Below are 27,368 nucleotides of genomic sequence, written 5' to 3' on the forward strand. Positions count from 1 at the left end.
CAAAATACTACAATGAAATGTGCGAGGAGCTAGAGTCAGAAAATCAAAAGGGCCAAACTCGCTCAGCATTTCTTAAGCTCAAGGAGCTGAAAAACAAATTCAAACCTAGAGTTGCTGTAATCAAGGATGCTGTGGGCAGAATATTAAATGATCCAGGAAGTATTAAAAGAAGATGGAAGGGCGGGCGCGCGGGCCTCTGGGAGATGGCGGCGGGCGCGCGGGGGCGGCAGTGGGGCGCGGCAGACCGTGAACAGGAGCCCGGGACCCCGAGCGCAGGACTGGACGTTGCCCGGGGCCTGGAGAACCTGCTGGTGGCCGCCTGGCCCCCGCGCGAGCAGCCGCCGCCTTTCCAGTACACCCCGGATCACGTTGCTGGACCCGGAGCCGAGGCCGATCCCAGTCAGATAACCTTTCCTGGATGCTCCTGTCTGCAGACTCCCTGCATCCCAGGTGCATGCCCGTGTCTGCATCATGAGGAGAACTATGACGACGACGCCTGCCTCAGACACCTAGGCTTGGAGGGTCGGTACGCGCAGCCGGTGTTTGAATGCAATGCCATGTGCCAGTGCAGTGACCACTGCCGTAACAGGGTGGTCCAGAGGGATCTCCAGTTCAGTTAAATTCCCACTGACCCATTCGCCTCCGGCTGGTCTGCAGTGTCCATGAAAGTTCAGTTAAATTCCCCACTGAACTGCTCACTCTTGAGCACTCTCCCAGGCAGTTGACTATGCCCAAGAAAACTCAGATAAATTTCCATCAGCCCACCCATTCCTTGGCAGTCAGTATGGCCCAAGAGAACTCAACCAAATTCCCACCAGTGCGTGGGTTCACTCTTGAGTGCTCTCCTAGGTAATCGGCGGTGCCCAAGAAACCCCAGTCAAATTTCTACCAGCCTGCCTGATAGTGGGCAGTCAGAGTGGGCACAAGAAAACTCAGTCAAATTCCAGCAGACCCACTTGGTTTAGTGGGGATGAAGAGAACTCATTCAATTTCCCGTGAACCTTTCTCCTAGGAACAGGTATCACAGCAGCTTGGCTGGCAGTTGCTGCCTTTGACCAGGCCTGCTCTGCTGCTTGCAGCACAGCTCTGTATTCCTATAGCTCAGAAACTATTTGTTCCAACAAAAGTTCTGATTCAAATTCCTACTGTCCACATTGTGCCATGTTGGTCAGTCTCTGTGTGGCATGAAGGTCTCTCTAGTGGCCCATCTCTATCTGTATTTTTTTTTAATTCATTTCAAGTAACTTTTTAATTTCATCTTTAACCCCCAATGATGCTGGTGTTATTTAGCTTGCAGGTGGGCAGTTTGTTTGTCTTTTGCCCATTTGTTTTAATTTCTAGCTTTATGCAAATGGGCTGCAATGATAGTTTGTATTACTTTGATTTTTTACTTTTTTTATTTTAATGAAACAGAGACTTTGGATTCCTATTCATTCATTGTTGCACACTTTCCACCCTGCACACCCCTCCCCTCCAGTTTGCTTTTCTCTTTGAAAAGTAAAAAGCAATTCTTTCATTGTTATACAATCTCCTTGGTCCCCTAGTCCTTTCCACTATGCAGCTTTCATTCTGGACTCTTGTCATAACAATAATGCCTAATCATATATTCCTCCTAAATAGTTCTCTTCCTCATCTATTTCAATGCAGTATACATTATTTATCCTCTCTTAATTTGCCCCCAAACCTGATGTCAGTCCCAATTTACAATAGTGGCACTATGCAGTATTTGTCCTTCTGTGTCTGTGATATTTCACTTAGCATAATGTCTTCCAGGGTCACTCATTTTATATAATATTTTATGAGTTCCTTGTTTTTCAATGCTGCATAGTATTCCAATGTGTGAATATACCAGAGCTTCTCTACCATTTGTTTGTTGATAGGCACTTAGGTTGTTTCCAGCTCTTCGCTGTTATGAACAAAGCCACAATAAACATGGGTGTGCATATATATATGCTTCAGTGGCAGTTCTAGTTTCTTTAGGGTATATTCCCAGTAGTGGAATTGCTGTATTCAAAGGTATTTCTCTTTCCAACTTTTTGAGAAAGCGCCATACCGCCTTCCATTATGGTTTCATCATTTTACACTCCCATCAACAGTGAATAAGGGTTCCAGTTTCTCCATAACCTCACCAGCATTTGTTGCTTGCTGTTTTGTTAAATATTGCTGTTCTTACTGGGGTGAGATGATATCTCATAGTAGTTTTTATTTACATCTCTCTTAGAGCTAGGGATTTTGAACATTTCTTCATGTGTTTGTTTGCCATCTGAATGTCTTCTTTGGTGACATCTCTGTTCATATCCTGTGCCCATTTTTCAATTGGGTTGTTGTTTATCTTGTTGTGGTGTTTAAACTTCTATAAATGCTAGAGAGAAGTCCCTTATCAGACATGACATTAACAAATATTTTTTCCCAGTCTGTGTCCTCTCTTTTTACCTTTGGAGAAGTTTTGGATGTGCATAAGGATTTGATATTTAGAAGGTCCCATTCATCTATTTTACCCTTCCGTGCTTATAGGTTTTTCAGGATTCTTAGAAGACTGTTTATGTTTTGGATTAGGGCTTCTAGAGTTCTTCATACTTTTCTCTAAATAAAGTTTATAGTCCTTAGTTTTGTCTTGGGTCTTTCATGCATTTTGAGTTTATTTGTGTATATAGAGTGAGTTGTGGATCTTGCTTGAGTTTTCTACAAATAGTTTTCCAATTTTGGCAGCACCATTTGTTAAAAAGGTTGTCGTTTCCCAACTTAACTGATTTCATTTCCTTGTCAAAAATCAATTAGTCGTAGGTACATGAGCTGAATTTCCAGGTTCTCTATTATATTTTATTGATCTCTGTGTCTGTCATTGTACCAGTACCATGCTGTCCTGACCACCACGGCGGTGCAGTAGTATTTGAATTCAGAGAGAGATGTCTCCTGCCTTGTCTCTCTTTTTAAGGAGTGCTTTGCTTATTCAGGGCCTCTTTCCAATCCATATGAAATTGGAGATTGCCTTTTTTTATCTCGTTGATGAATGTAATTGGTATTTGTTTTGAGATTGCATTGAATATGTAAATTGTCATTGATAGTATTGTCATTTTCACAATATTGAGTCTTACTATCCACGAACAAGGGATATTCCTCCATTTCTCCAGATCTCTTTTTGTTTCTTTTAATAATGCTTTGTAATTTTCTTTGAATTGATCCTTTTTGCTTCTGGTTAGATTTACTAAGTATTTAATCTTATGATTAGCTATTTTGATGGGTATTGTTTTTCTTAGCCCCAGTTTTTTATTCTCTTTGTCACTGTAGAGAAATCCAATTGATTTGTGTATGTTGATCTTGTGTTCAGCCACTTTGCTGAATAGGTCAACTATACCCAGTTGTTTTCTTGCTGAATCTTTAGGGTTTTTAATGTATGGTATCATATCATCCCCATATACAGATAATTTTACCTCCTCTTTGCCAATTTGCATACCTCTTATTTTCTTCTGTTGTCTTATTACTATCGCTAAGATTTCCAATACATTATTGAATAGGAAAGGTGATAATGGGCATCCTTGCCTAGTTCCTGTTCTCAAAGGGAATGCCTTTAATCTCTCTCCATTGCTCCCTCTTGGGTTTGTGTAAATACTTTTCACTACATCGAAGAAATTCCCCTCTAATCCTATTTTGTTGGGTGTTTTAATCAGGAAAGGGTGTTGGATTTGTCAAAGGCCTTTTCTGCCTCAATTAATAGGATCATGTGGTTCTTGTTCTTTACTTTGTTAATGTGATGAATTATATTGATTGTTTTCCTTATGTTGAACCATCCTTGCATACCTGTTATGAATCCCTCTTGGTCATGGTGAATTTTTTTTTTTTTTTATGTATCGTTGGATTCTATTGGCCTGGATTTTATTCAGGATATTTGCATGTATGTTTATGAGAGATATTGGCCTATAGTTATCTCTTTTGGTGGTGTCTTTACCTGGCTTTGGTATCAAGGGTATATTTGCTTTATAGGATGAGCTTAGATTTCCATCTTTTTTCTACTTTCTAAAATAGTTTATGTAGAATTTGAAATAGTTCTTCTCTGAATGTTTGATTAAATTCACTTGTAGAAGCCTCTGGTCCAGGGCTTTTTCTGGCTGGATGTTGTATTATGACCTTTTCAATTTCTTCTTTTGTAATTTGTCTGTTTGTGTGTTCAATTTAGCTTTGTGTCAGTTTAAGTAGGTTGCAAATTTCCAAATATTTTTCTGTTTCCTCTAGGTTTTCTTATTTGTTTGAGTATAATTTTTCATACTAGTCCAATGTTAGCCTTTTTATTTTAGTTGGTTGTGTTTTTACGTTACCCATTTCATCTTTAATTTGGATTATTTGTGTCTTTTCCTTCATTTCCTTTGTTACTGTTGGTAGTGGTTTGTCGATGTTATTGACCTTTTCAATGAACCAACTTCTAGTTTTGTTGATGGTTTCAATTGATTTTCTGGTTTCTTTGTCATTTATTTCTGCTGTAATTTTTATAGTTTTAGGTTTTTCTGAGAGTTTTGGGTTTTCTTGCTGTTCTTTTTCAATTTATTGGAAATGTTTGACTAGAGAATTAATGGTCATGTTTTCCTGCCTTTAGATGTGTTTGCTTATTGGTATAAATTGACCTTTGATTACTGCTTTGGCTGTTTCCCAGAGGTTTAGGTAAGTGTCGTTTTCATTTTCATTTGTTTAAAGAATCATTTCAATTTCTTTTTTTTTTTTAATTTCTTCTAGTACCCAGTCAAGTTCAAGCAAGGTATTCTGTTCCAAATGTATCAGTTTTTCTCCTCTATTCTCTTGTTATTAATTTCTAATTTTGTAGCATTGTGGTCTGAGAAATTGCTTTGTATTATTTCTTTCTTTTTTTTTCTTTAGACAATACCAATTCTATTTATTGAAATATAGACATAGCTAATGGTTTTATAGATGTCAAGAAAATTAGATCAGTAAGTAAATATTTTGAAAAAACAATCAGAGAAACATAACTCATACATACTTTTTTTTCTGGTCCTTTATGGAAAATTTTTATTGATGTCTCATTTGCAGTACTCATTCTTCATTTTAGAATTGAGATCAACTCCTAATATTTTATAAACATTAATAAAGAGTCTTTGTTGTTGTTGTTATTGTTGAGTACTCTCTGACCAGAGCCAACTCATACCTGACCCTCGACCAGGTTTTCAAAGGCTGTTAATCATGTGGGAAGAGATTGCCCATCCTTCTCTGATGTAGAAGCTGGTAGAATCACACCTCGTGCCTTCAGAGTTGCTGTGCAGTTTCTTACCCCTATAGTCATCAAGTCATTTAAGGTTTTTTTTATTTTTTTAATAATTTTAATGAACATTTACAGAGAATTTGGATTTCCATTCATTCATTGCTGCACTTCTCTACCCTCTCAGCCCTCTCCCCCAGCCCCCCAGTTTGCTCCTCTCTTTCAAAAGTAAAAGAAAGACTCCCTCCCTGGTACACAATCCCCCCGCACCCCTCCCACCACCCCAAGTACATTCCACTATGCAACCTTAATTGTGGACTCTTGTGATAACCATAATACCCTATCACACATCGCTTTTAAATTATTCAGTCCCTCATCTGTTTCAGTGCAGTATACACAATTTATCCAGTTTTTCTCAGTCTTACCCCCACCCTGATATCAGTCCCATTTTACAGCAGTGGCACCATGCAATATTTTTCCTTTTGCGACTGAGATATCTCACTCAGCATAATGTCCTCCATGGTCACCCATTTTGAATAATATTGCATGAGTTCCTTGTTTTTCAATGCAGCATAGTATTCCATTGTGTGAATATACAGCTTCTCTATCCATTTGTTTGTTGACAGGCACCTGAGTTGTTTCCAACTCCTTGCTATTGTGAACAGAGCTGCGATAAACATGGGTGTGCAGCTTTGTATTATTTCTGTTTCTTAATTTATTGATGCTTGCCTTGTTACCTAATATGTGTGACCTTTCTTGAGATCGTTCTATGCATTTTGGAGAAGAAGGTGCATTGTGCTCTTTTTAGTGCATTAGCCTACAAATATCTATGAGATTGAGTTGATTTATTGTGTGGTTTAATTCTTGAGCATCTTTGTTGAGTTTTTTTTCTGGTAGTTTTATCTTTTCTTGAGAGTGGTCTGTTGAAATCTCCAACTACTATAGTAGTGTTGTCTATTACCTTTTTCAATTTTGTTATTGTTTGTTTTCTATATTTTGCACATCTTTAATTTGGTGCATAGATATTTTTTATTATTATCTTTTCCTGTTCTATTTACCATTTAAACATTTTTGTAGTTATCTTCCTGGTCTTTTGTGATGGATTTTACATTGACATTTATTTTATCAGAGATTAATATCATTATTCCAGCTTTTTTTCTGGTTGCCATTTGCTTGGTATTTTTTCCCATTCTTTTATTTTTAGTGTTTCTTTATCTTCCTTTTTCACATGTGTCTCTTGTAGACAGCATATTGATGGATTTTAGGGTTTGGTTTTTTTTTTTCAGTCTGGTGCTCTTTTTCTCTTCAGTAGTGCTTTGGAACCATTCACATTCAGTGTGATAATTGAATGGTAAGTTTTATTGTTAATCACTTTTCTGAGTTCCTTTTGGTGTTGTTGCTATTTACTTTGGTTCTTTCTAATTTCTGTGATACCCCTGCAAGAAGGACATCTCTCAGTGTTTCATACAACACTGGTCTTGATTTTATTTTATTTTATTAATTTTAATGAACATTTACAGAGATTTTGGATTTCCATTCTTTCATTGTTGCACCTTTTTCTCTGCTCTCCCCCACTCCCCAGTTCGTTTCTCTCTTTGAAAAGCAAAAGATAAACTTCTTCGTTGGTATACAATCCCCTCGCCCCCACCTCCCCAACTCTCTTAGGTTCTGTTTTTCTGGGAATATTTTGATCTCTCCTTCATATTTGATGGATAATTTTCCTAGGTACAGTATTCTTGGTTGAGAGTTGTGCTTTTTGCTTATTCATCATAAGTCTTTCCACTGTCTCTTTACTCACAAGGTTTTTTGCTGAGATATCGGTGTTTAATCTTATCTGCTTTCCCTTATAGGTTACTATTTGTTACTCCATCACTGCTTTCAGAATTCTCTCCTTATCTTTGGGTCTGGCAAATTTGACTATGATATGCCTTGGTGGGGTTTTTTTTGTTTTTTTTAGGGTCTGTTTTATATATTGTTTGTTCCGCTTCTTGAATGTATATTCTCTCATTCTTCCTTATGCTTGGAATGTTTTCTTGTAGTAATTCTTCCACCACTTTTTTGGTGCCTTTAGTTGTGTCTTCCTTTTCTGAGATTCCAGTGATGCACATGTTATTTCTTTTGATGGTGTTCCACATTATTCTTGGGTTTTCTTCTTTTTCCTTCTTTTTTAATTCTGCTTTTTGCTCTAGCAAATCAGTGGTAACAATTCTACCTTCTATTTCACTTTTTCTATGTTCCATCTCTTCAGCCCTGTTCACGTGACCTCTCATCATGTCGACAGCATCTGAAACATTAGTTCTCATATTTTGAATTGTGGTTTCTTTTTTCCCCCCAGAGCCTCTAATGCCTTGTTTGTTGTATCTACATTTTGATTGTTTCTTTCAAGCTCTTCCTGGTTTTTGCTTGTGGTGTTCTGTAATTCTTCAAGTTTGTCTTTCATCCATTTAAAATATTCAATCATTGTTTGTTTTGTTTTCTTTTTTGGTTTTTTGTTTGTTTCTTTTTTTAATTCTGTGTCAGAAAGTTTCATCAGACTTCCTGGCTTCAGGGAATACACTGATACTGTGTTACTTTATTGAGGTGACATTTTGGTTTGGGTTTGCGTAGGGGGTGAAGTCACTTGCTTCCTACGTGACTTTACTTTGGTAGAGTTTTTTATGTCTGAGGCAATAGTCACCTCTCAGGAAGAAGGTGTGGCTGTTACCCTATCTGGGTTTCTCTCAGTTCAATAGAGAAAAGGTCTGTGGAAGCAGTCTCCTCTGTGAGACAGGTGCCGCAGCTAATGTAGTCCAAGGTGCTTTGAGCTAAAGGCTGTTGATTTAGTGGATATGAGGAAACCCAAGGTGGAGCACAGAGACCTGAGTGGAAAACCAAGAAGCATCAATTTTCCCTTCAAAACAACCTTAGCTGGCTCACTCCTTTCTGATTAGGCTTGTGGTGTCTTCCGTAATCTAGCTAAGCAGCAATTACCTCCCCACAAAGTACCTCACTCAAGTTTCAGTGTCGCTCCCAGTTCATTTCGGGAGCATTGTCATCTGGGTGTGGACCAACAGCATCTTTTTCAGCATTCTGGGCATGTGCTGGCGATGATGGGACTGGAGTTCTGGGGTCACAGTCACTCAGATTCCTGCTTTCCTGCATTGTTCCCTGGTACATTGCTCCCTGACTCGTGCACCAGCAGCTCCCCATTGCACACATGGTATCAGCAAGCAGATCCCATGTGCGTGCCTGGCGTCAGCAAGCACCTCCCTGGCACTAGCCTGGTGTCAGCAAGCAGCTCCCTGGCAGGTGCCTGACATCAGGAAGTAGCTCTCTGGTGGGTGCCTGATGTCAGAAAGCAGCTCCCCCATGTGTGCCTGTCATCCGCAAGTAGCTCCTTGGTGGTTTCCTGACATCAGTAAGCAGCTTTCTGGTGTGGACCTCTCATCAGTCGGCTGCTCCCCAGTATGGGCCTGGAGTCAGCAGGCCACTCCCTGGGGTGGGCCTGGAGTCAGCAGGCAGCTCCCTGGTGCGGGCCTGACTTCAGCCTTCTTTAATTCTTTTTAATTGGTTGAGGCTTCCTTTGTACCCTATTTTATGATTAATTCTGGAGAATATGCACTGTGCGCTTGAGGAGAGAGATTTAGCTTTGTGGATTGGAGTATTGCGAATGCATTCCTCAGGTTCAATTTTATCATTTAGTTATTCATTGTCTCTATTGAATTTTTTTTTTCATGTTGACTTGTCCTTCAGTGAATAGTGTTGTGTTGAAGTTTCTTACTGCTATTGTGGTGTTTTCTAATTTTTTCTTCATGTGTTTTGAAACTCTCTCATTTGGTGTGTAGATGTTATTCCGATTATTTTCTCTTGCCCCATTGTGCCATTGAACATTATATAGTGTCCTTCCTTGTCTCATATGCAGGTTTTTACCCTAAATCTCTTTTATCAGAGACTAATATTATCACTCCTGCTTTCTTATTTACACTAATTTCTTTGTAATGTTTTTCACTACACTTTGAATTTTTGCCTTTCTCTTCGTTTCTTGAATGTGTTTCTTGTAGGTAGCATATAGAATGGCCTTCTTCTTTTTCTTTTTTTTTTTTTAAATCCAATCTGCTACTCTTTTTCTCTTAATCAATACATTATATCCTTCATATTCAATGTGATTACCAGCAAGGCATGGATTATTGTTGACTTTTTGCTACGTTTCTCTTTCTGTTATTGCTGGTATCTTGGGCCATTCACTTTTCTTGCTGTCTCTTTGTGATGGACTTCCTTAAGTAGTTTTTGTAGAGTTGGGTCTTGTTTTCCAGATTTCTTAAATTTCTGCTTGTCTGCCACTACTTAATTTCTCCTTTATATCTGAGAGACAGTGTTCCTGGTTACAGAATCTTCCTTGTCAATAATTTTCTTTCAGTTTTTATATATTCCATCCCATTGTGTTCTTGTTTATATGGTTTATGCTGAGATGTGAGAGCTTAATCTAACTGATTTTCATTTGTAGATGACTCTTTGTTTTTTCTTGTTGGTGCTTTTAGTATTCTATTCTTGACATTTTTTTTGGAAAATTTAACTATTGAATGCCTTAATGATTTCTTTTAGGATTCTAATATGTTTGGAGTTCACCTTCTTTCTTGAGTGTGTGTTTTCTTATTTTTCATGACACTTGCTGCATTTTCTTCAGTTTCGTCTTCTATAGTTTTCTCAGTTATTTCCCTCTCCCCTTTTCTAGAGTACCAATGACAGCATATTGTTTTGTTTGATGTCATTGCACATTATGACATTGTCTTCATTTTTCCTTCCATCTTGTCCTTTTTGTTCTAGGAAGTTCTCACTGATGGTCTTGTCTTCTGATTCACTGACTTTCTCTTTACATCTCTCCTTTTCTTTTCTCTTTCTCACATGTTGAGAATTTCAGTAATATTGGTCTTGACATACAGGATTGTGTTTTTATGCTTTGCTGTTGTTTCTAGTATTGTGTTAATTTTACCCTCTTTCTCGATGATTTTTAAAATTTGTGTACCTCTTTACTATGGTTTAAACTCTTCAAGTGTTCAGGTATTTTGTTCATATGGTCTCTATGAGTTGTCTACAACTCGGCGGCACTTAACAACAACAACATAAGAGAGAGCTCAGTTGGCCTAGTGGACAGAAAATGATGCTTCCAAGCCAAAGGTGAGTGATTTAAGTCTGCAGCCCTCAGGCCTGGTTTTAATTGTTTTGGGTCAAACATTCTTCTTAAGTGGTATAGCACTCGTCTGTCCTTTTGCTGTACAGAGGTAACTCATGGTTGCTGTGATGCTGAACACTGTGACAGTGATGTATCAAATGTGATAATGGGTACCCATGGTGGACAGTGTTTGGTGGATCTCCCCGATTAAAACAAGCTTGGAAGCAGGAGTGGCATCCACTTCTGAGATATCTATTTATGAACTTTTGAACAATCTATTTATGGAACTCCATGCTGATGTGTATCTTTTGCCTTCCTGTTTCTAGGCTATTTACTAGATCTCTGGTCTGGGGTCCTTTTGTTAGAAGAGCACTGAAGGAGTTTTTTGCATAGTATTTCAACCTTACTGTTCCTTCCTTGACATTATATTGGATTCTTCTTGGTATGTATGAGACAGCTTCTTTGCATCTGAGTAGCTACCTGCCAGTTCTTTATATTTATATTGTTGATAGATTTGTAGATTTAAAGCATTGAACCATAACTGGTGGTCAGTTTTTTGAATGAGATAGTTTGCTTTTCCTTAGGCTTTGGAGAAAGTACCATATATATAGTGAACAAGAGATAGCTTCCCATAGTTGCTACGTACTCACCTTCTGGTGACAGTCTTCTCAGCTGGTTGTAGTGGGCAGCAGTCTCATCAGGTCTCCCTCATTCTGCATGACTGTGTCCTAGCAGTGGAAAGCCCATTCTTCTGTAGGTTTATTTAAAGTAGATGTTGACGGTCTCAGCAGAAATGGCTCTGTAGATTTTTTTCTGAAAAGCAAGATTCCTCTGCCCAGCTTTGATGGGCCCAGCCCTCCCTGGGTCACATGAAGAGGCAGTTCACAGTCTCAAGGGCATGTTCCTGCAGGTAGTGGTAGTTCATTGTCACAGGTGGTACTGGTTCGGTTCTGAGAGGACAGGGAGGGGCCATGCTAACTTTCCTGATAGCCAGCAAGCAGGGCTGGGCTCTCTGAGGGCTGGGAGACTGGTGTTGACTTTGTGAGGACTCAGAGGCTGAGCTTTACTCTTGGTTCTTGAATATGTACTCTTTTCTGAAATGGTCTGTGTCTAATTTTTGGTACACTGTGTATTCTTTCCATCTTCTTTTGTTACTTCCTGCATCATTCAAGATTATACCTAGAGAATCCTTCACTATTGCAAATTGAGGGTTAATTTATTCTTCAGTTCTTTCATCCTGATACATGCCAAGCATCTCTTTTTTATTTTATATCTCCAGCTCTTTGCACATTTTCTTATAATGTTTTACTTTGTTTTCTCAGGTTCCCTTTGTTATCTTCTGTTTGGCTCTTTCATTTCAGCCTATTTCCCTTTGTTCTGAAATTTTTTTCAAATTTACATTTTAGTTTAAGTTTCAGAGTCTCCTCTGACATTTATTTTGGTCTTTTTTTTTCTTGTCTTTGTAATGACCTTTTACTTTCTTCATTGATGATGTCCTTAATGTCATCCCACAGATTTCCTGGTCTTCAGTCATTAATATCCAATGCATCAAACATATTCTTGATTTATAATTTTTGTAGGTATGTGCTTATGTGAAACCTATACTTAGACCAAGAGGCAGTTGTCAGAACAGAGCAAGGAGACACTACGTAGTTCAAAATCAAGAAGGGGGTCCATCAGGGATTTAGTTTGTCTCCATATCTTTTCCATCTATATGCAGAACAGATCATCCAGACTCTGGCATCAGGATTGGTGGAAGAGTCATCAACAACCTGCGTTATGCAGATGACACAACCCTGCTTTGCTGAAACTGAGGAGAACGTGAAGTGCTTGCGGCAGAAGGTCAGGGACTGCAGCCTTTAATACAGATTGAAGCTCAACATCAAGAAAACAAATATTCTCACCACTGGGCCAATTGGCAGCATCAGTATGGATGGTGAAGAGATTGAGATACTTAACAGTTTTAGTTTACTTGGTTCCAGAGTCAACACTCTTGGTAACAGCAGCCAGGAAATAAAGAGACAAATTGCATTGGGAAAGTCAGCTGTGAGGGACCTCTCAAGAGTACTAAAGAGCAACTATGTCAGGCTTGAGACTAAGGTCTGCCTGATTCGGCTATAGTCTTCACAATTATGTGCTATGCATTGGAGAGTTGTACAGTGACTAGGGATGATAGAAAGAGAATTGATGTCACTGAGTTGTGATGCTAGAGAAGAGCGTCGAATATACCATGGACTGCTAGGAGAACAAACAGGTTTGTCCTGGAGAGGGTGAAGCTGGAATGCTCCTTGGAGTCAAGGATTCTGAAGCTTCATGTAACATACTTTGGGTTTGTTGTAAGGAGGGACTGGTCCTTGGAGAGGGACATCATGTTTCCGAGAGTGGAGGAACAGCGCAGGAGAGGAAGACCCTTGATGAGATGGATCGATTCTGTAAGTGGACTGGTGGGAACAAGTGTGTTTGATACGGCTGGCCCAGGATAGAGCGGCGTTTATGGCTCTTGTACATAGGATCGCTTTGAGTCGCAGATGACTCGATGGCACATAACAATAACAACATAATTTTTTTAGTTCAGTTGGGATTGACTTATAGTTGTATTTTTATTCTCCTGGACTTATATTAATATCGTTAATATCGCATGTAATACTGGAGCGTAGAGAAGCCAAAGCACAAGGAAGAATTCAAGATACTAAAGAGCTGAACAGAAGATTCCAAAAGGCTGCTCGGAATGACAAAGCAAAATACTACAATGAAATGTGCGAGGAGCTAGAGTCAGAAAATCAAAAGGGCCGAACTCACTCAGCATTTCTTAAGCTCAAGGAACTGAAGAACAGATTCAAACCTAGAGTTGCTGTAATCAAGGATGCTTTGGGCAGAATATTAAATGATCCAGGAAGTATTAAAAGAAGATGGAAGGAATATACTGAGTCATTATATAGAAAGGAATTGGCAGATACAGAGGAATTTAAAGAAATAACATATGAGCAAGAGCCTATGGTGATGAAGGAAGAAGTTCAAGCTGCTTTGAAGGAAATAGCAAAAAATAAGGCCCCAGGAATAGATGGTATACCAATGGAAGTATTTCAGATAACAGATGTTGCCCTGGATGTGCTCACCAAGTTGTGCCAAGAAATCTGGAGAACAACCACTTGGCCAACTGACTGGAAGAGATCTATATTTGTTCCCATTCCAAAGAAAGGTGACCCAACTGAGTGTGGAAACTACAGAACAGTGTCATTGATTTCACATGCAAGCAAGATTCTACTGAAGAGCATCCAAAAACGATTAGAACAGCACATCAGCAGAGAACTGCCGGAAGTCCAGGCTGGGTTTAGAAGGGGTCGTGGTACTAGCGATATCGTTGCTGATGTTAGATGAATCTTGGCTGAAAGCAGAGAATACCAGAAGAATGTCTATCTGTGTTTCATTGATTATGCAAAGGCATTTGACTGTGTGGATCATAACAAACTGTGGCTGACTCTGAGAAGAATGGGAATCCCAGAACATTTAATTGTGCTAATACGAAACCTATACTTGGACCAAGAGGCAGTAGTCAGAACAGAGCAGGGTAACACTGCATGGTTCAAAATTGGGAAGGGTGTACGCCAGGGATGCATCCTGTCTCCATACCTTTTCAACATGTATGCAGAGCAGATTATCCGAGAGGCTGGGCTCTATGAGGAGAATTGTGGCATCAGGATTGGTGGAAGGTCTCCGTTATGCAGATGACACAACCCTGCTTGCTGAAACGGAGGAGGACCTCATGCACTTGCTGCGAAGGGTCAAGGACTGCAGCCTTCAGTATGGACTAAAGCTCAATGTCAAGAAGACAAAGATTCTCGCCACTGGACCAATTAGCAGCGTCAGGATGGATGACGAAGAGATTGAGAGTGTTCACAGCTTCACTTTGCTCAGCTCCACAGTCAGCACTCTTTGTTACCAGCAGTCAGGAAATCAAAAAGCGTATCGCGATGGGAAAGTCTGCTGTTAGGGACCTCTCAAAGGTACTCAGGAGCAACAGTGTCTCTCTGGAGACTAAGATGCGCCTGATACAGGTCATGGTATTTGCAATCGCTTGTTATGCATCAGAGAGTTGGACAATGACTAGGGAGGACAGAAGGAGAGTGGATGCTTTTGAGCTGTGGTGCTGGAGAAGGGTACTGAATGTACCATGGACTGCCAGGAAAACAAACAGATTCATCTTGGGGAAGATTAAACCAAGCTACTCCTTGGAGGCAAGGATTCTGGGGCTTCGTCTGACATACTTTGGACATGTTGCCAGGAGGGACGGGTCCTTGGAGAGTGACATCATGCTTGGGAGGGTGGAGGGACAGCACAGGAGGGGAAGACCCTCTATGAGATGGATTGATTCGGTGACTGGGGTAATCAGGATGGGTGTGTCAGCGGCAGTGCGGTTGGCGCAGGATAGAGCAGGGTTTAGGGCTGTTGTGCATAGGGTCGCTGTGAGTCGGAAACGACTCGACGGCACATAACAATATAACAACAATTAAAATCTTGCTGAAGATTATTTAAAAGTACCTGAAACTGTTTATCTACACAAAATCACCTGAAATTTAAGCTGGACTGAGAAGAGAACAAGGGATATCATTGCTGATGTCAGCAGGTTCTTGACTATGCAAAAGCATTTCACTGTGTGGGTCATAATAAATTATAGCTAACATTGAGAAGAATGGATACCCAAGAACACTTTCTTTTGCTCATGCAAAATCTATATGTAGCCCAAGAAGCAGTTGTGAGAATAGAACAAGGCAATATGGTTTAAAATCAGGAAATGTGTATGTCAGGATTCTTTAGTTTCTCCATACCTGTTCCATCTGTATACTGAGCAAATAATTTGAGAAGCTGGAATATATGAAAAAAAAAATGGCATCAGGCCTGGAGAAAAATTCATTGATGTGTGTGGATCATAACAAACTGCATATGACACAATTTTGTTTATACAAAGTGAAGACTTACTACAGAAACTCAAAGAGTACAGTTATGAATATGGATTACATCTCAACATCAGAAAAGCAAAAATATTCACCTCTGGGCCAATAGACAACATATTTATACATAAAGATTAAAGTTGTCAACAATTGCATTTTAAATCACAATGAAAATCCGTGGTAACAGCAGTTAAGAAATCAGAACGCATTATGAAAATGCATTAGGAAAATCTGCTGTCAGGGACCTCTCCAAAGTGCTAAAGAGGAAAGACAATCGGTTTAAAGACTAAGTCCTTTTAATCCTGTGCTTAATCCAAGCCACAGGGTTTTCAATTGTTTTGTATGCTATGCATCTGAAAGTTGAACCATGAATAAGGAAGACCAAAGAAGAATTAATGTGTTTGAATTGTGGTGTTGGTTATGAGTATTGAATATCCTAGAATAACAAGTCTTTGAGAAAAGTTGCACTTTGAGAAAGTGCAACCAGGATGCTGCTTATTCCAGCTACATACTTTGGCACATTATCGTGAGGGACCAGTCCATGGAAAAAGTCATCATATTGAGAAAGGTAGAATGTTAACTGAAGACTGTCCGTGATATGGATACATATAGTTACTTTTAATGATGTTGGAGATAATGAGGATGGTGCAAGATAGGAAAAGATCTGTTCTTAATCAGGTTGTTTTGAGTTGCAGTTAACTCCATGATACCTAACAATAAATAGGCGTGACAGTGTAATGTTTTTATTGTTTAAAAGTGTCATTTAAACCTATCTCAGAGTTTTTTATTATGTATAGTTATGTTGTTATTGTGGAAATCCACAATTCTATGAAATTTGAGAAACAACAATAGTTATAGAAAGGCTTCAGGTGTTTTGCTCATAGTGTCACTATGAGTTGTGCTTTACTCAATAGCAATCCACAACAACAACAATTATGTTCTTTGTTATTATGGACATCCACAAAAATATAAGCATGGAAAAAATTCTAAAGACTCTTCATGTTATCCAGATTCAGCATTATTAACATTTTTCAATCTCACTTAATGACACTGTTTACTACTTTTTGTCTTGTTGGAATATTTTAAAGTAAGTTGCACAGAGACATCGTGATCATTTAACCATATATTTAGTTAACCCCATTAATCTAAATTTATAGTTGAAGAAGAGAAAATGTACCTTATCTTGTTGTTATTCAATGTCAGATAATGTAATGCTTTCATTTCCTGTATCCCTGGTGGTATAGATTTGAAGTCATTGTGATCCAGAAATAATTCTCTCAGAGAATGGTATGCCCCATGGAAAGAGACAGCATCTACTCCATCATCCACAAGTTTGTTAAAGGATAGGTAGAGGTATTCCAGGCCTGGCTCCATGTGAGCAAACACGTAGCCAGGGATCCGATCAATTTGATTCCCAATTAGCACTAGGTGCAGCAAAGACTTTGGTAGATAAGAGGGGACGTGATAGAGTTTGTTGTAGGAGAGGTCAATCGATTCTAGGTATCTGTAGTAAAGAAAAATCAGTCAGTAGGGAACATGAGGATAGTGACATGGCCAGGAACTCTCAATTTGGACAAGGCAAGTCTTTATGCTAGTCCCTTTTCTTAAAAAAACACTTGATTTGTAAGGACTCTAAATACAAGCTTGGGTGTTTTACTAGGTTGAGATGTGAGGTTCCAACAATATTGCCAATCACCAGTGTTGCCTCTACAGATGCCTTGATTTATATTAGAAAACAAGAGAAAAACTTAAATCTCTTGTGTAATGATGAGGTCCAAGTCAGAGTTTAAAACGTGACTTTGCCATTGCCTTTTCCTTGTCCTAGCAAGCATGGACCCTTCATTGAGTGTTGCAGCTCAGGACTGTGGATGCCCAGAAAGAACAAAGGAGCCTCCTTTCTAAATCCACTGTTGTGTCAGGCTTTCTTCAATCTACTTTTTAAATTTTAAAATAAATAATTAGAAAGATTGCAAGCAGTATCTTTTAGGAGAAAGGCTTATGATTTTAAGCTGTATGATTCTACCTGATAATTAATATGATTGAGTGCATGGGGAGCAGCTTCCTCCAAGTCCATTCTATAAGCTTGAGTAACATCTTACCACTGTGGTTTGACTTTCAAGGTCAGCCTGCTGAAGTTTCAATTCCAGCTGGCACAGTATCTGGTATGCTTTATGGTAGTACCAAGTACTAAAAGAGGCAGTAGCAAAAATAGTAACTAAGGTAATAAACTTAGTAATCATAACACTAATAATATAATTAACATTTCAGAAGCTCCTGAAACAATTCCTTAAATGCTGTAATTTAAGGGGAAGAATTAAGTAATTAAAGACTGTCTCTCAGAGCATTACTGTCACCTCCTTCATTTACCATTTCAAATTTATTAAATATCAGCAACAGGAAGAATTTGGCTAACCCTGTCCAATTGTACCTTATACTTACTCTTGGTATATCCAGGCTAAAGAAGCAATTCTATTTTCTTCAATTTGGTTATAACGAAGTACAATGACATTTATCTTTCTGGTATAATTGAAGCAAATTTCAGATATTTCTTCAATTTGATTATTTTCCAGGTATAATTCCTATAATTAAGAGAAAAGATTATTGTTTTTTTCCTTCTGTAGTAGTTAGTATATTCATTTTCAGAGACTGACTTAATTCATACAACTATTGTCATGATTATTTAAAGTTTTATTTATTATTTCTTGAAGTGAATTATTTTTCAAATGTTAAATTTTCTAAATAATTAATAATATCAAATGTACTATATGACACAGTTAAGGAGTTTAGTAAAAATCAAGCTTATGAGCAATGCCCAAGATCATTAGTTATTACTTTGTTGTTCTGTGCTGGTGAGTCAGAACTTACTTATAGCTGACCCTCCAGTGGGTTTTCAATAACAGTAAATAGTGTAGGAAGGAAACTACCCATCTTTCTCCCACCGAGCATTTAGTGGATTTAAGCTGCATGCCTTTGGAATTAATTGATCCAGCATTCAAATGGTTTTATCCAGTGGAAATCAGAGCTGTTACATGAACGATTTATGAACACTGATGTTCATTGCTTTAGTGTTTTCTTTCTATCTGTCTTTGTAATTAACCCCTGGTCATTAATGTTAAGTGCATCAAATCTGTTTGGGTTTTGTTTTTGTTTTTGTTTTTTTTCAACTGAGATTTTAATGAAAGTTTGTAGAGAACTTGGATTTCCATTCATTCATTGTTGCACATATTCCTCCCTATCCACTCCTCTCCCCCAGTTTGCTTTTCTCTTTGAAAAGAAAAGAAAAATTATTTCATTGTTATATAGTTCCCCCCCCACCTCGCTGCCTCCTCCCCAAAGTCAACTTTACTATGCAGCTCCTGTTCTGGACTCTTCTCATGCAACTAATACCTAATCATATATCCCTTTTAAACAATTCTCTCTCTCATCTGTTTCAATGCAGTGTACATTATTTATCACCTCTTTTCTAAGTTTCTCCCCAACCCCGATGTCAGTCCTGTTTTATAAGAGTGGCATCATGCTGTATTTGTCCTTTTGTGACTGAGATATTTCACTCAGCATGATGTCCTCCATGGTTACACATTTTGTAAAATATTTCATAAGTTCTTTATTTTTCAATGCAGCATAGTATTCCATTGTGTGAATATACCACAGCTTCTCTATTCATCCATGTGTTAATGGGGAACTTGGGTTGTTTCCAATTATATGCTGTTGTGAACAAAGCAGCAATAAACACACACACACACACACATCTGCTTGGGTGGCAATTCTGGTTTATTAGAGTATATTCCCAGTAGTGGAATTTCTGGGTAAATGGTATTTCTATTTCCAACTTTTTGAGAAAGTGCCATACTGCCTTCCAGATTGGTTGTACCATTATATACTTCCACCAAGGGTGAATAAGTATTCCAGTTTCTCAACAACCTCATCAGTATTTGTTGTTTGCTGCTCTGTTGAATTTTGCTATTGTTACTGAGGTGAGCTGCTATCTCATAGTTGTTTTGATTTGCATCTTTCTTAGAGCAATGGATTTTGAACATTTCTTCATGTATTTGTTGGCCATATGAATGTCTTCTTTGATGAGTGTCTGTTCATATCCTGTGTCCATTTTGCAGTTGGATTGTTTACCTTTATCTTGTTGTGGTGCTCGAGTATTCTATGAATTCTAGATATTAATCCCTTATCAGACATGATATCCTTTTGACCCTGTTGGAGAAGTTTTTGGATATGCATAGGGATTTGATTCTTAAACGGTATCATTCATCTATTTTATCCTCTCCTGATTGTAGGTTTTGCAGAATCCTTGGAAAACTGTTCAAGTTGTGGATTAGTGCTTCGAGGGTATTTCCAATCTTTTATCTAATGAAATTTAAAGTCCTTGGTTTTAGTCCTAGGTACTTGATCAATTTTGAGTTGCTTTTTTGTGTATGGTGTGAGGTGTGGGTCTTGTTTGAGTTCTCTGCAGATGGTTTTCCAATTTTGCCAACACTATTTGTTTCCCCACTTAATAAATTTCATCTCCTTGTCAAAAATCAGTTGATCATAGATAGATGGGCTGATTTCTGGATTCTCAATTCTATTCCATTGATCTATGTGTCTGTCATTATACCAGTACCACGCAGTCTTGACCACCACAGCAGTGTAGTAGGATTTGAATCAGGGAGTGAGATGCCTCCTACCTTGTTTCTCTTTTAAAGGAGTGCTTTGCTTATTCGGGGCCACTTTCCAATCCATATGAAATTGGAGATTGCCTTTACCCTCTCACTGAAGAATGGAATTAATATTTGAATTGAGGTTGCATTGAACATTTAAATTGCCCTTGGTTTTCCATTTTTCACAATATTGAGTCTTTCTATCCAAGAGCAAGGTGTATTCTTCCAGTTCTCCAGGTCCTTTTTTTCTTTCTTGTAGTAATGTTTTGTCATTTTCTCTAATAGGTCTTCTAATTTTCTAGTTAGATTTACTCCCAAGTGTTTAATGTTGTGATTAGCTATTGTGATGGGTATTGTTTTTCTTAGCTCAAGTTCTATATACTCTTTGTCACTGTAGAGAAATCCAATTGACTTTTATATGTTGATCTTGTATCCTGCCACATTGCTGAATTGGTCAACTATGTCCAGTAATTTTCTTACTGAGACTTTGGGGTTTTCTAAGTATACTGTCATATCATCTGCATATAGAGATAATTTTACCTCCTATTTGACAATTTGATGGTGGGTTTGTCTTGATGGTGGTAAGGTAAAGGAAGTGTCTGGAGTCCCTTTTGTAGTGTGTTTTTCCCCCCCTCAAAAATGGGTGTCCCTGGAGCCTTAGACTAAGGGTGGAGCCCTGCTTGAGGTTGTGGATTTAAAATCCTGTAGGGCCCTCAGGCCACAAATTTATGAATTTTTGAAGAATTTTCTTTAAAAGACACACAATCATTTTTCTACTTGTTGTACTGAACAACTTGAGGTTGCTGTGATGTTGAACACTGTCTCATAGTCATGTCAAATACCATAATGGTTATCCATTATGTACAATGGTTAGAGAAGCTTCCAGATTGATTCATGTTGGGAATCAGAAGTGGCATCCACTTCCTTAACTAGGTGCCTCTGGAAACTGTAAACTCTCTTTTTAAATGTACAGAAATTATGTTAGTCATAGAACAGAGTTCAGGTCTTTTGTGCAAAGCTTACTCTTAGTCATATTCAACTTGACAACACTTAAACACTGCTAAATGGGACTAGTGCTGTTATATCTGGGGGAACATTCTTCTACATTGCACATCACTGCTTTCTAATGTGCTATATGAGGTAAACTGGGTTTAGCTATGATGCTGAACCTTGTGCCATTGGGATATCAATTACCAGAAAGGTTTCCCATTGTAGACAGTGTTTGGTAGAGCTCCCAATTGTAAAACAGGTTTGGAAGCAGGAGTGGTATTCACTTCCTAAACCACATGCCTCTGGAAGCTCTATGAACTTGGAGAAACAACGATAGCTATGAAAAGGCATTAGGTCTTTTATTCATAGAGTTGCTATGAGTCCATCTCAACTCGACAGCAATAAAGAACAACAACAAACTGCCAATTTGGATACCTCTTATTTCCTTCTCTTGTCTTATTGCTATCGCTAAGACTTCCAATACACTATGTAACAGGAGAGGTGATAGTGGACATCCTTGCCTAGTTCCTGTTCTCAACGGGAATGCCTTTAGTCTCTCTCCATTGAGAACAATGTTGGCTTTTGTGTTTGTGCATACATTTTACTACGTTGAGGAAATTCCCATCTATTCCTATTTTGTTGAGTGTTTTAATCAGGAAAGGATGTTGGATTTTGTCAAAGGCCTTTTCTGCATCAATTGATAGGATCATGGGTTTCCTGTTCTTTGCTTTGTTAGTGTGATGAATTGCATTGACTGTTTTTCTTATGTTGAACCATCCTTGCATACCTGTTATGAAACCCACTTGGTCATGGTGAATTTTTTTTTTTAATGTATCGTTGGATTCTATTGGCCAAGATTTTATTCAGGATTTTTTGCACCTATTTTCATGAGCAATATTGGCCTATGGTTTTCAATTTAGGTGGTGTCTTTACCTGGCTTTAATATCAAGGATATGTTTGCTTCATAGAATGAGTGTGGGAGAATTCCATATTTTGCTATTTTCTGAAATAGTTTTATGTAGAATTGGTGACAGTTCTTTGAATGTTTGATAAAATTCACTGGTAAAACCATCTTGTCCAGGGCTTTATTTGGCTGGAAGTTGTTTTATTACCTTTTAAATGTCTTCTTTTGTAATGGGTCTGTTCAGGTGTTCAATTTCAGTTTGTCTCAGTTTAGGTAGGTTGTGTATTTCTAAGTATTTGTCCATTTCTTCTAGATTTTCATATTTGAGCATAGTTTTTCACAATATTCCATTGCTAGACTTTTTATTTTAGTTGGTTCTGCTGTGACATTGCACATTTCATCTTTTATTTGGATTATTTGTGTCTTTTTCTTTGCTAGTTTTGCTAGTGGGTTGTCGATTTTTTTTCTTTCACTGTGCAGTTTTATTGACCATTCAAGTACAGTAGTATCTGGTAAAATTGGGATGAAACTGGGATTGAAAAGTGAACAAGTATTCATCATCTAGTGAGTTTTGAAAGCCACTACATACTCTTTTCACAAACATGTTTTCACAGAGCCAATACAGTACTAGCCATTAACCCAGTACACCAAGTGCACTGAAGTAGAAGAGATGCAACAAGAAAAATAGCTACATTAGAAAGACTTCAACACTTTAGAGAAAGTTAACACTTTTCAGTTTCTCCCCCTTAGCCCCTAAAACAACATATGCAGTCTGATCTACCTATACAGTCCTACATCAGCTTCTAGAATATTTGTCAGGAGGGAAAAAAAGAAACTGACATTGGCCAGGACATTCTTTGGATATTTAGGAAGGGGTTGGGGAGAAAGTCAGTTCTCAGAACAAATTAGTCAGCTTCAATCTCATAAGCAGAATCTTTGGATTCTTTGTTCTTCCCTATTTCTTCAATGTGCTGATCCTTTTCTCACAAAATTAGGATTTATAGCATGTAGGAAAATTGCATAATGATAAGAATCATAGAGGACACAATTTCAGACAATAATTTTTGTTAATATCTTTGTGTAGTTGAAGAGGGAACAAGCTCAAATTATAGTAAATTCTAGATATCACCAAACTCTATACATTAGCATAGTTCAATATGCATCACAATAGCTTTAAAAAATATGTTGTTTTTTTGTTGTCATATATGGCATTTAAAGTATAAACTTTTAAAACTTAAGAAGAAGAACGATTGGTACCTCAATAGAAGCAGGAAGACCCTGTGGTATGATTCTGAATTTATTTTTTCCTAGCCTCAAGTAGGCTAGGCTCTTCAAAGGTTTGAAAGTTAAAGGATTGACATTGGTTTCACTAAGACTGTTTCCTTCCATTTCTAAGGCGACCAACTGAGTCAAGTCTATAAAAAGAAAATTAGTGAAACATTAGGATAGTTGAAAACCATGCAGTTTCTGTAACTTCTTAGGAAATATTCAGTTTTCAGGGAAGATGTAGTTTTTTGTATCCTTCTGGAAAATCTGTTTCTGAGCACTCTGTAACCCTAAGGTCCTGTTAACTAAGACACATACTTCAGGGAGTAGCAGTCTGTGAAGCACATACAGGTGATAAAGGGGATCTGTGGTGCCAGAGTCTGTGAGCAGTTGCACTGGTGACCCAAAGACAGCACCCCTTTGATGGTTTGAATCCACCATGTGCTCCATGGGAGAAAGATGGGCAGTTTCCTCTCCTGTTGCTTCAGGAAACGAAATGGAGTGTCAGCTATGAGTTGGTTCTGACTCAAGAGCAATGAGTTGGCATTTATATGATAAAAGCATATATAAAGAGTAGATGCAAGACAGCATGGTGGTGGCAATAATTATTCTTTTGGTCAGCATAAGTTAAGGGAGACACAGTAAAAAGATGAGAATACTGCAGAGGTTAACTGATAACTGACCTATGATCAATGAAAGCTTTTGGAAGTTTACTATAGACATTTGCAAATGTGATTTGTAAACTTTTACTCAAATAACAAAATTAAAGAACAAATGAAACATTTGCAGACTTCGAAGGACAAAATGGTGGGATTATAGAGAATAAGTTGAGGGGTTAATACAATGATTGCTTTTTCTAGGATCTTTACTTGCAAACCTTGAATTTCCAGATTACATTAATACAATAAAACAGAACCATAAGTTTCCATCATAGTTATTAATTTATTGGCATTGAATACAGCTGTAGGGAATTTTGGGAGAAAGGTAGTCAGAATTTCTCTACACATGCAGCTCAGCTACTAAGAAAGCTATGTGTTTTTTTTTTAAACATGCACTTTAAAAAATTGTTTCTACTGGCTTTAGGAGTGCTATAACCTCAATCAACTGAAACCTCAAAAAACAATGGACAGTTCAACAATGATGTTAATAAGAGTGTCCAATTTCAATATTTCAAGGTATGGTTTTGTATTTTGTTTGGTGACCAAAATTCCCAAGATAGAGGATGTTTTTATATTCAACTACAAGTCACAGGCATATGCTGTTGCAGCTTGCCCCCTTCTATTAGCTGTGTTAGCATCATTTAGATAAACAAGAGCAAAAGACATTTTCATTTGATAGTAAATTTGATAGTAAATGGTAGAAAAAGTGCAAAAAAGGAGCTAGCAGTGTAGATTTGAATAGTTGGAGAAAAATTAGTGGAAGCAAAACTGGAGGTAGAGACTTTTTAGTTGTTGTTTTGTTTCAGATTATGTTCTTTTTTTAAAAAAAAAGCAGATATATGCACATCCATGTTTATTAAGGCTTTATTCACAATAGCAAGGTGTTGGAAATAACCTAAGTGCCCATCAGCAAATGAATGGATAGAGAAGCTGTGGTATATTCACACAGTGGAATACTATGCTGCATTGAAAAGCAAGGAACTCATGCAATATTATTCAAAATGGGTGATTCTGGAGGACATTATGCTGAGTGAAGTATCTCAGTTGCAAAAGGACAAATACTGCATGGTGCCACTGTTGTAAAGCAGGACTGACCTTGAGGGTTGGGGAGAAACTGAGAAAGATGGGTTCAATAGTGTATACTGCATTGAAACAGATGAGGGAGAAAACTGTCTAAAAGGTATATGTGGTTAGGTATTTTTGTCATGACAGGAGTCTAGAGTGAAGGCTACACGGTGGAGTGGACCTGAGGGAGGGTTTGTAAAACAATGAAAGAATTTTTCTTTTACTTTTCTAAGAGGGTAGTATACTAGCAAGGGAGGGTTGGGAGTGGAAAAAAGTGCAACCATGAATGAATGGAAATCCAAAGTCTCTGTAAATTTTTACTGAAATTAATAATAAATTTAAATTTAAAAAAGGGGGGGAAATTACTCATTGTTGCACGTCTTCCCTCCTGTTTCCCCTGCCCCTCCCCCATCCCACCTTGCAATGCTCTCCTGTTCCAGATTGTTCTCATACATATAATACATGGTCATATATTCTTTTTGGACAGTTCTTCCCCTCATGTGATCTAATTTAGTGTTCATTATCTATCCACTCTTTCTCCATTTCCTCCCCAACCTGCCCCCATGTCTGTCCTATTTTATAACAGTGGTGTTACGCAGTATTTTTCCTTCTGAGACTGAATATTTCACTTAACATAAGGTCCTCAAGGCTCTCCCATGTTGTGTAAGGTTTTACTAGTTCACTGTTTTTTAGTGCTGCATAGTATTCCATTCTGTTTATGTACCATAGCGGGGTGGGGGTTATCCATCTTTTTATTGATGGGCACTTGGGTTGCTTCCACCTCTTTGCTATGGTGAATAATATAGCAATAAAGATAGGTATGCATACATCTGGTTGAGTGGTGGCCCTGGTTTCTTTAGGGTATAGTCCTAGTAGTGGAATTTCTGGGTCAAATGGTATTTCTATTTCCAGCATTTTGAAAAGGGGCCAGACTGCCTTACCATAGTGGTTGTACCCCGGAGCTAGATTCTTAAGGATTAAAAAAGTAAGTAATAATGGAACGAAATTCCAGACATATGAGAAAACATACACATGTAAGAGTCTGTGTCATTGTGCTCAGGGGAAAGAAGACAGATCCAATATAGAGTGGGTCTTGGGTGATTATGGAAGAGCCAACCTGTGGAGGCAGGCCTTCATCTCTAGGTAGCAAGCAGCTTTGGAAGGTTGAAGAGGGGAATGTGAATACCATTCAAGTAAGTGGAAGTATGCATTACTTAATGTCCACAGTGTGTTCTGACATATGTGATTTTGATGTTATGAGAACACCATGGTTTATATAGTACATATGTACATATAAGGGAGCTCTAGTATCATAGTGGTAAGGAGTTGTGCTTTTAAACCAAAGGCACTCAGTTCAAATCCACCAGGTGCTCTGTGGGGAGAAAAAAATTGGGCAGTCTCCTCCCATGTGATTTACTTTCTCTAAAAACCCCCTGGAGAGTCAGCTATCAATCGATTCTGACTCCACCAAACATAAGAATCATAAGAAATACATATATACATATACCCTTTATAAACCACAGAGTTTCAGACTTGCATTTAGCTTCCTTGCACAATGTGGAGCCCTCTGAACAGCAGCACACAGGGAAGACAGATTGGAATTAGAAGCCTTAAGGGTCAGAAGAAAGCAGCTCAAGGCATGGACTTTTATGGTGGCTGGCATAGTATTCACCAGCTGCAGGAGCTGAGGCAGCTGCAGCCACAAACACAAGCAAGTCTAGTCACTTTCCATTAATACATGTGCAGTTACCATGATCACAGTCAAAGAGACCTCAGTGATAATGCAATTTGATGCATTTCAATTATTAATGAAGAAAGAATTTGTTGCATAGCCAGTTTTCTCCTATTCTCCCAACCTTCTACCTTTCATGCATATTTTACTCATATTTCATGACCTCCTTTTCACCTCATTGGATATACGAATGTCATCCAGTTCCTCTCCTGCTTAGAGAGATCTTCAGTATATTCTGCATTTCCTACTGTGCTAATTTTAGACCCCTGTGTACAGCACATGGCGATCTTACCTATTTACTTCTGTCTTTTCATACCCATCTCTTGCTACCCCCGATGTCATACACTCTTGTTCTGTAATCCCTCAGAGCTGCATATAGATCTGAGGCTTCTGCAGTCTCGTTTTTTCACTCCTTTGTGTGCACTGTTTTCTGTCCCAGGAATGTGCCTCTCCCTACTTCTCTGGTACTGCATCTAAAGTATCATAATAACTGTCATGAGAAGAACTGCAGGCCTATCAATGGCCTAGCCAAGAGCTTCCACAGAAAGAGAAAACAAATCTGTATTTGGCTCACCTTCCTCACTGTCTGCTAGCTTGGCAGCAGCGGCAACAATCAAGTGAAAACCCAGCCCTACAATGGCCAGCGTAAGAGCTAAAAGCCTAGCACCTCAGGGGCCAGCACTAGAACAGGACTAAGAACCTGCCATCCCTGCATCTGAGAGTCTAGAACTAGACCACGAGGGACAATCTCTAACCCCTAAGGGGCAAACACTGGAGCAGGATTGAGAACTGAGCACTCAGA

At 38.4% G+C, this 27,368-nt stretch overlaps 2 protein-coding genes across 2 annotated transcripts in view; one reads left to right on the plus strand and one right to left on the minus strand.

Annotated features, from left to right (window-relative positions):
• Positions 1-27,368, plus strand: part of CENPP (centromere protein P) — a 565,831-nt gene that overhangs the window by 349,893 nt on the left and 188,570 nt on the right. The gene's annotated exons all lie outside the window — the stretch shown is intronic.
• The window catches only part of ECM2 (extracellular matrix protein 2, female organ and adipocyte specific), an 83,418-nt gene that overhangs the window by 21,541 nt on the left and 34,509 nt on the right, over positions 1-27,368 (minus strand). The window contains exons 6-8 of the mRNA XM_006900726.1: positions 23,102-23,259; positions 17,741-17,880; positions 16,479-16,805 (exon numbers count right to left, since the gene is read on the minus strand). Of these exons, the coding sequence (XP_006900788.1) occupies positions 16,479-16,805; positions 17,741-17,880; positions 23,102-23,259 (625 nt within the window). The remainder of the gene's footprint in view (positions 1-16,478; positions 16,806-17,740; positions 17,881-23,101; positions 23,260-27,368) is intronic.

Source organism: Elephantulus edwardii, unplaced genomic scaffold (assembly GCF_000299155.1).
Source record: "Elephantulus edwardii isolate Elephantulus edwardi_28Jun2011 unplaced genomic scaffold, EleEdw1.0 scaffold00292, whole genome shotgun sequence".
Taxonomy (NCBI): domain Eukaryota; kingdom Metazoa; phylum Chordata; class Mammalia; order Macroscelidea; family Macroscelididae; genus Elephantulus; species Elephantulus edwardii.